General features: G+C 40.6%; 1 protein-coding gene across 1 annotated transcript; it reads right to left on the reverse strand.

The window, feature by feature from the left end:
- Window positions 1-2432: 2432 nt before the first annotated feature.
- On the reverse strand, window positions 2433-4187 carry FZD10 (frizzled class receptor 10). The gene has a single exon (XM_054392613.1). The coding sequence runs from the start codon at window positions 4185-4187 to the stop codon at window positions 2433-2435; it is 1755 nt and encodes a 584-aa protein (XP_054248588.1).
- Between the last annotated feature and the right edge of the window lie 10125 nt (window positions 4188-14312).

Raw genomic sequence — 14312 nt, forward strand, 5'->3', positions numbered from 1 at the left:
ACTAGTAAAACCAGCACAAACTTTTACGTCAGAGATGGAGTTTGTGTGAAGCAGATATGCTGCCGGCAAGGTGACACCCATCAGAACAAAACACATATCTGAAGGATTCCTGTGGCAATTTGCAATGCAGAGATTACTTTAAAACTTTTCATTTCTTAACATCTAATATCATTGATCTTAACTAGAACGTATGCAGATGCAAAAGCATTAATTCAGCAGTTTCAGAAAGGGGTCTGTTTAGTGCAGCACCCTACTTGGGCTCCAGCAGGGTGTGCTCTGACAGAATTAACTTCCAGGGCATCTCAAAGTTGGGTATCAAACAGTGGCACATAGACACAAAGGAGGAAAAACAGACTTCCTCTTCCTCCAAAACACAAATTTTGTATTGAAAGCTGCTTTGCATATGGCATTTTAGACATAAATATTATTAATAACACCCCACATCCTTTTTGTCATTCAAGTTCCTAGTCACTGTTAACATTTAAAGACTACAAGACAAAAATTTATGTCACACTGCAGAGAGAAACTGAAAAACGAGACCTCTAAAAAGGATTCTTTTATAAGAAAGTTGCCAGCCACACATGTCACATGGACGTTCACTCCACCAAAATCCATTAAGACCTCTCCTCTTTCTATGATGAGATACCTGATAAGGGGTTTTCTGGAACAGCCTGTGTGAGAAAGTGAGGTTACAATACTGTCTCACCAGGTAATCATACAGCCTGTTAGTTAAGTGTCTGGAAAACTTCAGGTTCATACATAACCATGCTCTACTACAAACCTTTTTAAGATGGATTTAAAATCTAACTTTATCAGATAGTTTTCCTAAACTAGTATTCAAGTTCTGTATTTACATTTCCCCTCTTCTAATCTTCCCGAAGTCTTTAAACAGTGATACTTCCAGTAGTGACAGAGGGGGGGAAAATCCCTGAAGAGTAGAGACTGAATTGTATATAAACTGTGTTGAAGCAAGCCAGCGATCTTTAACATGCTGAACGTACCCTATGCAAATTTTAAAGGGGTGTTAACCAAGGATCATTGTTGTAATCTCAGTGCTTTGTAAACATGGTACTACTCTACATCACTGCAGCTCTTTTACATCACTAAAGCTTCTTCCCATTCAGTTTTCTCAGTTGCAGAAGATCACAGAAAGATGCAACTTCAACACATTTATTTCATTCCAACTTGCAATTTTTTTGGAGGAAATTATTGTTCTGTCTGCTTATAGTTGGAGGCATGTATAACAGCAACTATTATATTCAAAGTGTGCTTTTAGCAAATAATTGAGAAAACAAGTTTATTAACCATAAAGCACATCAGAGGAAGGTTAGAACACACAAAATTATCAAACTAAAGAACATATTTTATTTTTAATAAAATAGTGGAGCATGAAAAATAATCGTATATTACAAATATATACAGCACAAAACTGTGCACCCCCAGCACAGTAAAGAGCATCGCTCTATACAAAGCTTCCCTTTGCAGAATCTAGTGCTTCTTGATCTATTCATAGTGAGAATTTGTTTAACAATAGAAAGAGTCAATAAGCCCTTTGGGTCTCTTTGAATTGATCCCCCCCCCCCTTTTTTTTTTGCACAAATCAGTCCAAACGTGTATAACATTGGCTTGATTTCCATTAAAAAGCCACAAAATGTAACACTAAAGGGTTTCTGAGGACTAGACCTCTTAGTTCTTTTGTTAAGAGATTTCTTTTGTTGTCTTTATGTACAGCAAAACACTTGTTTCTCTTTTCATGTCACGGTAAGAAAAAAAAAATGTATTGCACATTATTCTTATTCACAAAGTTTGTGTCTGGTGCAGGAAGTTTCTCTTTTAGTGAAAGAATATTGGTGAGCATTATAGATTGAACCTATTTTTAGGCACTCCATGCCCACTAGACTGAGATGAGTTGTAAGGGATTTCTCTTTTTATTTTCAAGCCAGCCCGCAGCGGCTGTCACAGCACAGAGGCTGAGGACAGGCCTCCTTGGGACCTTACTTTCCTAAAAGAGACAATGCTCACTTGGGCACTTTTACAATCAAATCACTGCTCCATAGAACTTGACTATACCTTGTTACTCAGAAACCTGCAGGAAACCTAGCTCAGCTACATGAAAGAAGTTAAATAAGGTGTTGGGATCTGTTTGTTTGGTTTTTAAATAAAACTGGGGGCTGGATGAAGTACCTAACTACAAATTAGTAACAGAAGGGAGTGTTTTAATTCACAATATTTCTTTCACTGAAGACCTTTCCGTAAGTACATTGACCTTCAGTTTTTCACCAGGTCCGGAATTCAGCATGATACATTTTTTGCCTTGTGATATTAAACTGTTCTGACAAAGAAAAAAAGCACCATTTATTTTCTAATTTCTGACTGCTACTGTGGACATGTTTAAGTTAGTAAGGTCAGACGAAGTCTTTTCTAAAACCTGGTCACACACAAGTGGGTGGTTGCAATGTCGATTCGTATTTTGCAAGGTGAGTTTTCTGTGGATGTTGAGGTTTTTTGTAGATTCCACTGGTAATAACGCTTGCAGGTTTTCTCCTACTTCTCTTCTTTAATCTTCGACTACAAACGTTTTGCCAGGACTGAAGAGTCTTGGAAGTCCAGATCCACATACCACTAGTAATGCCCACAACTAACAACATAAAAATTTTGACCATAAAAATTTCTACTGCTGGAATAGAATTATTCATCATGCAGTCTAAATTTTTAGTCTGATTGTTCAACTTGCATTTTTGTTGAGTGGCCACTATTTTCCAATAATCCATATTAAGTCTTTCATAAAAGTAGCAAGCTATCACACAAGTTGCAGGCACTGTATACAAGACTGAGAAGACACCAATCCTGACCATAAGCTTCTCCAACTTGTCAGTATTTTCTCCACCTGTTTTCATTACCCTCCTGATATGGAAAAGGGCCACAAACCCAGAAAGAATAAAAGAAGTGCCAATGATTAGATAACAAGCCAAAGGAACGAGTACAAACCCGGTCAAGGCATTCACATCCATGCTTCCAACATAGCACAACCCTGTCAGCTCATCTCCAGCCACCCTTCTCATAACTAGGATCATTATGGTCTTCACAGCTGGAATAGCCCATGCTGCCAAATGGAAGTAGCTACTGTTTGCTTCAATTGCTTCATGCCCCCATTTTTTCCCAGCTGCTAGAAACCAAGTTAAAGTCAAGATTACCCACCACAAGGAACTTGCCATACCAAAGTAATACAGAACCAAGAACACAATGGTGCAGCCGGTACTCTCCAGTCCTTCCTGGATGACATAGAGTTGGCCGCTGTCCCTATCACAGGCAATATTTTCAGCACCTGAAAAGAGGCGAATAATGTACCCCACTGAGTAGACACAGTAGCACATTGAGAGGAAGATAATGGGCCTCTCGGGGTATTTGAATCGCTGGGGATCTATCAGAAACGTGAGTACAGTAAACGCACTGGAGAAGAAGCACAGAATGGACCAGATGGCAATCCAAATGACAGCAAACTGTTTGTCATCCTTGCTCCAGTAAACATCAACCCCTGGAGTGCAGAGCGGTGCACAAGCAGCACTCTTTTCCACATGGTGGAACTTGCCAGGATTTTCACAGGAGGTTCTGCTGAGGCTGTCCTTATGCTGCTGCAGATCGTGGCCACTGCTGGGCCGCTGTGGACGAAACATGGGTGGCAGCATACTGGATCCTCTGGGCGGCTCATCTGATCCATTGTTGGGGGCTTCCATGCACAGGTAATTGGGGTCGTTCTTGTTGGGCAGTTTGCTGCAGTCTAAGGAGTCTGGCCATTTAAAATTGAACTGCTCCATAATAGGAGAGCACTTCAGCCTGGCCTGCTCACACATAACCCTGCAGGCTGGGATCGGTGTAGAAACCTGCTCTGTGCACATCGGAGCATAGAGGGAGCAGAGGAAAAATTTCAGATGGCTATGGCACCCATACTCCACCAAGGGGGCAAACTCGTGCAGCTGAATGGCAGCTTCCCTTTGGTTCTCATGTCCCATCAGGTTCGGCATCCTCGTCATGTTGTACCCTATATCCTTGCACATGGGGATTTCTATCGGCTGGCATCTCCCGTCACCGGGCCGGTCAACGTCGATGGAGCTTATCCCGCTGCAGAAGCAGGTCAGCCAGCAGAGCACCAGCAGACTCCTGACCAAGTTCCTCACTGCCGACCCCATCGCGGCGGCCGTAGCGGCGCGGGCAGCCCCAGGCGTGCGGCCGGAGCGCGGCTCCCCCCCGTCCCTCCCTCCCTGCCCGCCTCCCGCCGGGGCCGTGCGGGGAGGGAAGCGGCGGGAGTCACTTCAGCGGCCGCACGACTCCTGCCAGCGCCAACATCGCTCCCGATGCTGGGGAGGGAGCCGGGCGGCGGGGGCTGGCGGTGCAGGGCTCAGCATAGCCCGGGCCGCGCCGTTCCGCACTGGCCCCAGCAGGAGCGCGGGGGGGTGGGCGTGCGAGCAGCGCCGCAAACGGCCGGGGAAAGAGAAAGTACCCCCAGTCCGCAGATGCGCACAACTTACTGCGGGGAGCCCGGCAACTTTCTTTTCCCCGGGCTTCCACTTTTGCGATCCGTCTTTCCACCACCGTTCCTCCTCCTTCTCTTCCTCCTCCCCGCTGCTGCCTCCTCGGAGCACAGGCAGAGCGGTGCCGGGATACTTTGGGTCTGGGCAGATCCGCGCGATCACCGCTTCCACTTGCACATGTCCCTGGCGGCTTTTTGGTGCAGCGGGATTCTCCAGGGATTCTCCTCTCCCTAGAACGGGTCACAGCTCCGTACTTTCTTGTCGAGAGGTGGGGATTGGTTTATCCGAGTGCAGAATAAAGGAGGAGGAGGAGGAGGAAATAGCTAAACCATTGAAGAGGGGGGTCGAAAAAACTCTGCCCCCCTCCCCTTCTCGCCGCCCTCTGCTCTGGGTCTGCAATAGGTCGGCTCTGTGCGCTCTGCAGAGCGGGGCTGGCTCGTGTGCGCGGGGTCTGCGCCCGCTCCGCTCCCCCCGCCTCAGCAGAAACTCCTGGGGCTGGATGGAGCAGCTGGGGTTTTTAGGGGGCGGTTGAGTCCAAGGATAAAATAATAAAAAAACCAAAACAAAACAACAAAACCTGTGCAGGATCCGCCTTGCATACGACATCCACTTTGCATGAGAAAGGTGAAGCTGACACGGTGATTACTTTCCAATCACTCGGAACGCCTTGAAACCTCCTTAAGGACCCCTACAGGTTTTCCTTGATCAGCACAGATTAGAAAAAGCCCCATTTGTTTCTCTCTTCTTGTCTTTCCTTCTTTTCTCCTTTCCCTCCTGTTGCCCTCCCTTGAAAGTTTAACAAGATCTTTTCTCTAGAAGGCGTCAGCCTACCCTCCCTCAGCCAGGTAGGAAGCAGGGAGAGCGAGTGCCTCAGACTTCGTGTCTCCTGAGCAGAGGGCTGAAGGTGGTGCCTCCTTGCCTGCCTTTATTGGGGGGTGTGGGGGGGGGAACGGACGGACGACACAATACTTTAGCTGGGAGGATGTGGGGAGGAGGATGCATTTTATGGCAAGTGCTGTAAACTCTTCGCTGCCAGGGTCATAAAATATGGTTGCTTTCAGCCTGGAATCTCAGCTGTTTTTCAAACGTCGTGCTTTGTCTCGAATACCTAAATGAACAGGACAGGCTAGGTCGCTGAAAAAGTACCTGATTATTGTTTTAATCATGATATGACATTAATCGAAAAATAGCTTTTTTCTTCTCTTCTTCCCCCCTTCCCTGAAATAAGAAACCCTAAGAAGACTAGAGCCATACCCTTGGGAAAGTTACTTCATCCACTATAGAGAGATGGAGATCACTCTAAAGTGAGTTGTGTTTACTTTTTAAGTTAAGCTTTGAGATTTATTTTACTATTGGTCTATCGGAGTGAGAAGGAAGAATTTAAATCCCAAGCCAAGCTACAATTCACAGCTCTACAGAATGAAGAGGAGCACTGTGATCAGAAGTCAAAAGATTAGCTCTACTTTTTTCTTTCTTTGAGCTCAGTTTTAGCGAACATATTAATGAAGAAGGGAAATTTCTCTTTTTCCTTATTCGTGGTTACCCACACAAACCGAGCTCCACTCCATTAGTGCCTGTTTCTTATCGAAATGAACACGGATTCTCCTGGAAACTACCAAATCCCGCAGGGTCAGAGTTAATATCCCACTAGGCTCTAGAAAGGAAACTCTTGGCTTCCTCAGTTGTGATAAGGGTGAAATGGATCCAAGCAAGGACAACAAACCAGGGCTAATGTTTGTCTTTGAAAACCCTGAAGATGTTGATAGGTTTTGCATAGAAATAAAAAGCCATCATAAAAATGTTTTAAAACAGTGGTGGCTTTTCAGTGGATCGAGGAGATTAAATTTACAGAGTACTGGTCTTAGGGGGCTGACCTTTCCTTGGGAACTTTTAGATTCCTTAGGGAATGTTACAAAAGCAGGCAGTGTTATGTGCAAAACCCGCTTTATTTATTTTAGTGTGTCTGTATGTGTGTGAGAGAGTGTGTGTTGGAGCATTTCCATTCTTCATTAATCTAAGCCTGTTTTCTTAGTATTTGTATGCATCCTGATTCCTCTTCTAGAGAGCTCAGTTGGGGGTAGTAAGGGAGAGCTTTTACAAGGGACAAGTAAATTCTACTTTAAAAAGTAGAATTTAAATAATAAAAATAAGCAGAATTTAAACAATGCCTAAGATGAACATATTCAATATTTGTTTTGTTCCTCTTGATTGCTTGGGAGCTTGTTTTTTTGCCCTTTTTTTGTTGTTTTTTTTTTCAACAAGTATTTTTTGCAAAGCATATTATAGCACTATTCACATTACAGTTAGATAGAAAAAAATGAAAGAAATAAAACATGGCCTGTTCCTTTTGTAGGACTGGGAGCAACCTTTTTCTCCTAAAAGGCAAAAAGAAATGAAAGTGAGAGAAAAAGGGGAGGGGAACCCCCAACCTTTGTAGCTGTGTCTCTCTTAATTGATCTTTTATGTGCCAATTTAAATCAGCCTTGTTTTTCTAGCCACTATGTTAGCCAATGCATCCCACTTTAGATCATTTATTTTACTTTCTATATTTTTAAAGAGCTATCGAGGGATATCTCCCATTCAACGAGCTTGAGTCAGTGAAACTAACAAATAGAACATTATTATAGAAAAATGAGAGTGCTGAGAAATCAGCAACTGGAAGATACCTCTGTAACTAATAAATGAAAAGAGCCTTTTGATGGCTCTAGCTGAAAAGATATTTTATTTTATTTTTTTTTTCTCCTGTGTGTGGGATTTGAGATGTGTGATTCTATGGAGCAGCTAGGCACCCCTGCTGCTAGGCCCTGGCTAGTAGTTGGCCCCCCTCTGGCAAATGTTATGGAGAATTGGGAGGAATTTTATGGCTGTCTTTTCCCTCAGCTCTTTTTTCTTTTGTCTTCTTTGAAGAATGACTTTAGACATTTTATTTACATATTTAACCATGGATGAAAGAGGAAAAAGAAAGCATTTGGGCCGTTGTGGGAATAGTGATATGTTTAAATTAATGGAAATCTTATTAGGCTTCTAAAATTTTAAGCAAAAGATTTTTAATGAAACTTTATAATTAAACATGATTTCAAATAATGTGCCAACTCACAGGAAAGCTACATTTCCCCCTCTAGCTATCCATCTCCCCACCTCCCAAAAATGTGCAGAGGAACTGTCTGTAGCTTAAAGTCCAGCTCTTCTTCTGTCCCATAAGCAAAAGATGAAACCCCCCTGAATATTTAATAAGACATGTCATAATTCAAACCATAACTAAATATTTTGCAGGTAAAGCAAACCACAAACAAGAAAAAAAAAAGACCCCCTCATCCCTGCGATGGCAAAGTTTAATGCTATGTAATCTAGTGCGTTGACTCTAATAAAATACTTTGATATGGGTAATGGTGAAAATCAAAGTTGCATCAATTCTGTACATGTTCAAGTCAATGGAAATTACAGTGTGAGGCAAGGTTTTCTGAAATGGGATTAAAGAAAACCCAAATAATCCAGTTGAGATAAAATGTTCTGACACTCCAGCAGTAAAGAGAAATGAAATGATGGGCTCAGGGAGCTGAAGAGTTAATTAATACATTAAAGGTTGTTAGTAAGATAGTCTAAAAGTACTTATGATTAACAGTAGTGTGTTTTGACAATCTGATGTTTCAAAAGTCTGCAGCTATAATTGTTTTACAGATATAATATTTTTTTGGCCAGCTGTTTATTATACTAAAAATAGAGATGAGTTTAATGTTAGTACCATTCAATAATCCCGTCCTCATCTATATTTGTATTGATTCATTCAGACTGTTTTTAATCACTTGCATCTGATGCATGTTTCATCCTTGTTACAAATTCTAACATATGTTCAAAAACAGTGTTAGCCATACAGAAAACAGCAACTATAGAAGAAAAAAAGGGGAAAGCTGAGAACTATTTTAGCAATTTTAGAAGCCTGTGTTTATTGCTAAATTCCCAGTAGCTATTCATAAAATTAAATGGCACGCAGAAAAATATTTACTTTTTAAACCAAATGGGCTTTTTTTTTTTTTTCTCCTGGCCACAGAATCTTTGTAGCAGTTTTCCTCCAATATTTAAATAAACATGTCTGCCTAATAGGACAGGCACACTGAGAAATATTCCCAGGCAAGTGCGAATATTCACAATGCACAGAAGTTTTAATTACCTTAGAAAGCCACCACCTCCAACAGTTAAAAGAATTAAAACCAAAAACAAATCATAAATGGATGAGTGGGTTGTATAGTATTGCTCTAATACAATTTAGCTGGCTATTTTAAGGGCACTTCCCTTGAAATGTGGTTTGAAATATTACCAAAGGTTCGACGGGGTGCATTAGTGTGAATTGCAAATCAGAACATTTCTTTAATCCCCTTTTCATGGCCTGGCTTCGGATCAGTGGCATCTAAGGGACTCCCCACTGATTCTGGCTCAGGAGGAACCATTCACTAGGGCAGCTTCCCTCCTCTATTCCCACAGTCCAGAAAACAACACCACAGACAGACACCCTCCAACTAAATTAGATTAAACTCCTTCTCTTCCACAGCACATTAGCCTTTTCACTGCCTAAGATTCATTATTCAGCTACTCCTAATTTAAAGATACAGTATTTTTCTCCTCATAGGAACAAAAACAACAAACAAAACTAATCCCAAAGCAGAATTTAAAAAGATTCCTAGTAAGAAATAAACTAAATAATTCTAAAATTACATAAAGGTAGGAGAATTCTCTTTTTCACTTATATCCTAATATTGCAGGGGTATTATCATTTTGAAGCACAAGCCACAGCAGAAAGTTCTGTAAAGGCTAAAAACAAGGAAGGACTGGCCTAGTAAAAAAGAAAATGCACACACATTTCTTTTATATGCCGTTTGATAAACTTCCTTCACTGTTCTTTTTGCATGCACTGTTTGCATATCTTGCAGCCAAATCTGGGCTCATAAAGGAATAAGCTTGATGGGAAATGTTGTGAAATTAGGCTTGCTTGTCAAGGTTGCAGGACAGACATACTAGCTCCCTCAAAAAAAAAAACAAACAACAACACAACAACAACAACAGTAACAAGAAAATGAGTCAAGTAGCTATATGGCAGGTGTGAGGATTCAGTGTTTTGGAGACTGAGTATTTTTTTCCATTCATACTTGTTCACTGCTTGTTTCAGTGGTGGAAGAAATGGCCTGTGGGCATTGATGTAAATGATAATTTCCAACTGTCTATAACTGCTGAAGTAGTTGTATCCCAGCTTCTCTACCCATCCTATAATATTCAGAACAGACTGAGGACAGGCCACAAGTGAAGATTTAGAATATGTAAATAGGAATGGGAATGAGAGAGAGCCACCAGGGTAAGGAAACATGAGCTGGAGATCCCTGGTGCTTTGACATGAATCTTTCCCATTTTCAACTCCAGAGCATAAACGTCTCAAAGATGCCACAAAGCATCATTCTGTGTCCACTACTCATGTCCTGTTTTACCTAAGTAATCTTTTTCCAGTATGTTCATTCTTAGTTTTTGATACTTTTACAACACTTTCTACATGGGTGGTGTTTAAACCTTTGTAAAGGTCACCAAACTTGTGTAGGTAGAAGGCAATGAATAGGACTGCAGGTTCTGTATTTCCTTAACTGGCCAGATTAAATAAATCATGAAGATGAGGCACTTATCCAGAAAGAAACAAAATATCTGAAAATCAGCCTAATTTCAGTCTTCTATGCTTCTCAAACTTGGTATAATAACAATAAAATAAAAACCAACATAGAAGCTTTGACCTACAAAACTTGAAAAACCTCCCTTATTGAAAGTCAGTGACAGCTACACTCTGTAATTCTCTTACATGCTTTTTGCAGTGTCCCTGTTCCATAAGAAGATGGCTTTGTCTGTCACCAGCTGCTCAGCAGCAGCAGCAGCAGCAAAGAGCTGGGATGCAATAGCCAAGTCCCTTCTCTTTATCCTATATCTCCCAAAGACATTCTTTATTCTGGTATTATTTCTGAGGTCTTTTTCGCTTCTGAAAACTAGTTTATGTTTTTACAGTGCCACACTTCAGAACACCTGTATGTTTGTCCCATATAAGAGGAAGAGAACAAATTCTGAGTTTTGGTAGTAGTCTCTAAACCGTCATGCAGGAAAAACTAATGAATGTAAGATAATTTTGTAGTTTGGGAGATAGGCTAAATTCCAGACCTTCCTATGTGAACCCTCATGTCTTTTCACCATCTCTACTTCCACTGTTGTCTTAAAATAATTTTTATTGCATGATTTAAAGTCTCCATTTAAACCTTTAAGGGTTCTTGGTCCAGTTTTTACCTAACTTAACATCAAATTCTTACTAATCCTTGGAGGAGGGACAGAAGCATATTGGAAGAGAGTTGGAAAGTTATTTACAAACTAATGCAAGCGCCATTCTGCCCCAACTTCAGCCCCTGAGTGTGTTTCAACAGCTGAAATGCAGTAGCTTTCTGACATGTCCAACCCTTATCCTTGTATTTGACACTTTCTTATGTGAGTCAGAGAGGCCCAGGCCACCTCTTTTGCCCCCTGCAGAGGATACCAGGATTGTTACTTGTTCATTAAGTAAATGGTAAAGACCTCTCAGGCTCTTTTGTCCAACAGAGTTCCTTTATAGCACTGTGTGTTACATTGTGCTGCACTTCACAGTGAAGGTGGTGGCAGCCACGGTAACACCCTTTTCTGAAGTTCTGAATAAAGGTTTTCAAATCATTTTTTCAGAAGACATGTAAGAGGCATTTACTATCCTAATACTAGACTGGTTTTCTTTGATTTATCACATTATCTCTTTGGAAAGTTTTTACTCTAACATAGTTTTTGCTTTAAAAATATATATACTAAAAAAAAAAATAGGACAAAAAATCGGTTTGGAAACCTGCAGTGTACCTGTTCTTGTGCTTGCTATAGACCACTGTAATAAAACAGGCTACTAGATCAGCCTTCTTAGCATGTAGAAAACAATCCTAGCATAAGTTGCCTTCTGGTCTCAAGTTCAGGTCTCTTCACAAGAGCCTTTTAAAACTGACTATAATAGAGATCTGTGCAAGTATGAATTAATGCTTTTTAAATCCTTGTGTAGGTAAGTCTGTTTGTATTCAGTACAAAGAAAGATAAAATGTGATACAAAATACGCATTCTACACCAGCAACTGAAAGGAGAAATAAGAACTAAAACTCTAGCATTAAAATTCAAACCCTTCTCCTAGATTAATCTTTTTTTTCTTTCTCAGGTGTTTACGAACACCTGTCACTCACTGGACAACACTCCAAAGCCAGGTCTGAAAGGCACATATGATGTGTGTGTGTGGTACATACAGCATTGTCTATCATGTCTCCTTGTGACAGTGGATTCTTTGTTGATGATGCCAAAATGGAGACTATGCCCTGGTAACCGCACAGAAACTTAGTGCTGGACAGTTAGTTGCTAGTGTGCTGCCCAGTGTGTACTTGTGAAGCAAAGCAAAGAAAGCAGAGCATGCTACTGAAACTCACTGAATGTTCATGTTAGGGAACAGCTTTTTACAGACAGTCAAGGATTTCTCCAGCTACTGCTGGGGCAGAGTGAATTCATGTGCATTCTGCATCCGTGGAGTACAGGTGTGTCTCCTGATTTCCTACTGCTTATTCCTGCCTTGCAAACTCAGTGCATCGCCTTCAGTGCATAAAACAAAAATCAGCTACTTTGGTTAAGATTGCTTAAAAAGAATCAGTGCAGATGGGCAGCTGCCTGAGCACACTAAAGCTGTGCATCAGTGCAGTTCAGTGGAAGCAGTCATTGTCTTTACATAATTCTTCAAAACTATAGTTATTGTGGGCCATTCCCATTATGACATTGGCTGTCACTAAAGTGGATTTGTCTCTGCTTTTCTCCTGCTTCTTCTTTTATGTACATTCCATTTTCAACTATGTTTTTCCTTGCTTTTCACCTCTAGTGTTATAATTCTTCAGAGTATGGGCAGAGAATTGAAGATAAATACTGTGTAAATGATCTGTAGCCTAAATTTTATCCCCACCTATTCCAGAATAAATCAACAACTACTCGAATTTCACTAGTGCTGGAAGGAGTATTCAGCAGTTTGGGCCAAAAGAAATTTGACTTCCATGATGCAGTTATGCTTCTGTGATTGATCTGAACTAAAATCTAGTAATTCAGAGTTTCCCATATGTATATGATAGGTATATAATATTCCCCATAGGTGTTCATTGCTCCCCAATGTATTGAGGAAGTACCAATTGCACAATAGCTTTGTGTTTTACCCATTCTTACACACTTCCCTGGGAATCTGCTATAGGACACTGTCAGAGACAGGATATCCTGCTAGGTGGACTTTTGGGCTGACCTGCATATGCATTCTACAGTCTTATGTTCTTAGGTACCGTGAATGGATGATGTGGATTTAATCTCTGCTGTATGTTGCTTTTGGACTTTCTCCATCTGGCATTTTAAGGGTGTGATGGCAATCACACATTCTCTCAAGCAAGCATGAAAAGTGAGAAATTTAAATACCATTGTTTGGAATGCTATTTATTATTTCCAGATCACAAAAAAAAAAAAAAAAAAAAAAGCTTTGTGTATTTTACAGGCAAGAGGCACAAGAGAGACTGATCCAGTAGTTAAGGCAGGCATGTGGAATTTCACAAAATGAGCATAAATGTAACATACAAAAATTGGTTCTGATGTGCATGTAGTATAGTCTTTCTCTCATTTGATGACACTAAAAATTAATTGTAGCTAGTTGGCAAAGTCTCTAATCTAGGATGCCAGACTTCAGGGCAGGAAAGACCTTGTTAGGCTGTATTTTGGGCCAGAGTGTCTGCCAGTTGTTTGAGCCCCATATTCTCTCAGCCTACACTACAGTCCATCACAAAATCCAATCTCATCTTTTATCCTGGAACCCAGGTCATCACACACAACCTGACCAGGCTACATTTCACATGTCAAAGCAGGACTTGGACAGAAACATTAAAATATTATTAGCCTGAGAACCAATCCGGCTCAAATCCACAAATTGCCAGCATGGTACAGAGTAAGCTTTCCTATACAGTGAGGTTATACCAGTATAAAATACAGTGAGGAAGTGTTTCATTTAGATCACTCTCAGATGTTAATTTTTTTTTCTTTTTTAGTTTTATTATTATTAGGAAATGATATAATTAGGAAATAATTATTATTATTAGGAAATCATTCTCTCCAAGGTGGGAGAAAAGCCCCACTCAGTCTGAAATACTTGTATCGGAATAGGGAAGTGCAGAAATAATAGCATGATTTAAGTATAATGGTACAGGATTGATGGAAAATGCCTCTGTGTATATAAGCCCATTGTCTAATTTCTATTCTGTCTTTAAATGAAGAATATTCTGCTTGGTGTTAGTGAATAGGAAGTGCTCAGTCATTGGAACATGCTATTACTTCATGGGAGACAGATCAGAAATTTCAGGCATTTGGGAAGATACAAATTGACATTTTTAGATTGATTGCAAGTTCAGTACACATAATATTCCAGTTTGGGCAATCTTGTGTTCAAGAGCACACGACAGTGTTACATGTTGCACACATTAGCAACCAAATATACAGAATCAATTCAAAGCAGCTGTTGAAGATCAGAAATTTTAGGGGAGCTATAGGGTGAATTCCTCCATCTCTATATCTTTCTTTTTTTTTTTTTGTTTTTTTGGAAGGGGGAATGCAAAGGAGGAAGGAATGAAAAATTGATACTGCTCTGTGCTCCAGATGAAAGAACAAACATAATTTTATTTTCTTTAATGACTGCACTGG

Source organism: Indicator indicator, chromosome 26, assembly GCF_027791375.1.
Source record: "Indicator indicator isolate 239-I01 chromosome 26, UM_Iind_1.1, whole genome shotgun sequence".
Classification (NCBI taxonomy): Eukaryota; Metazoa; Chordata; class Aves; order Piciformes; family Indicatoridae; genus Indicator; species Indicator indicator.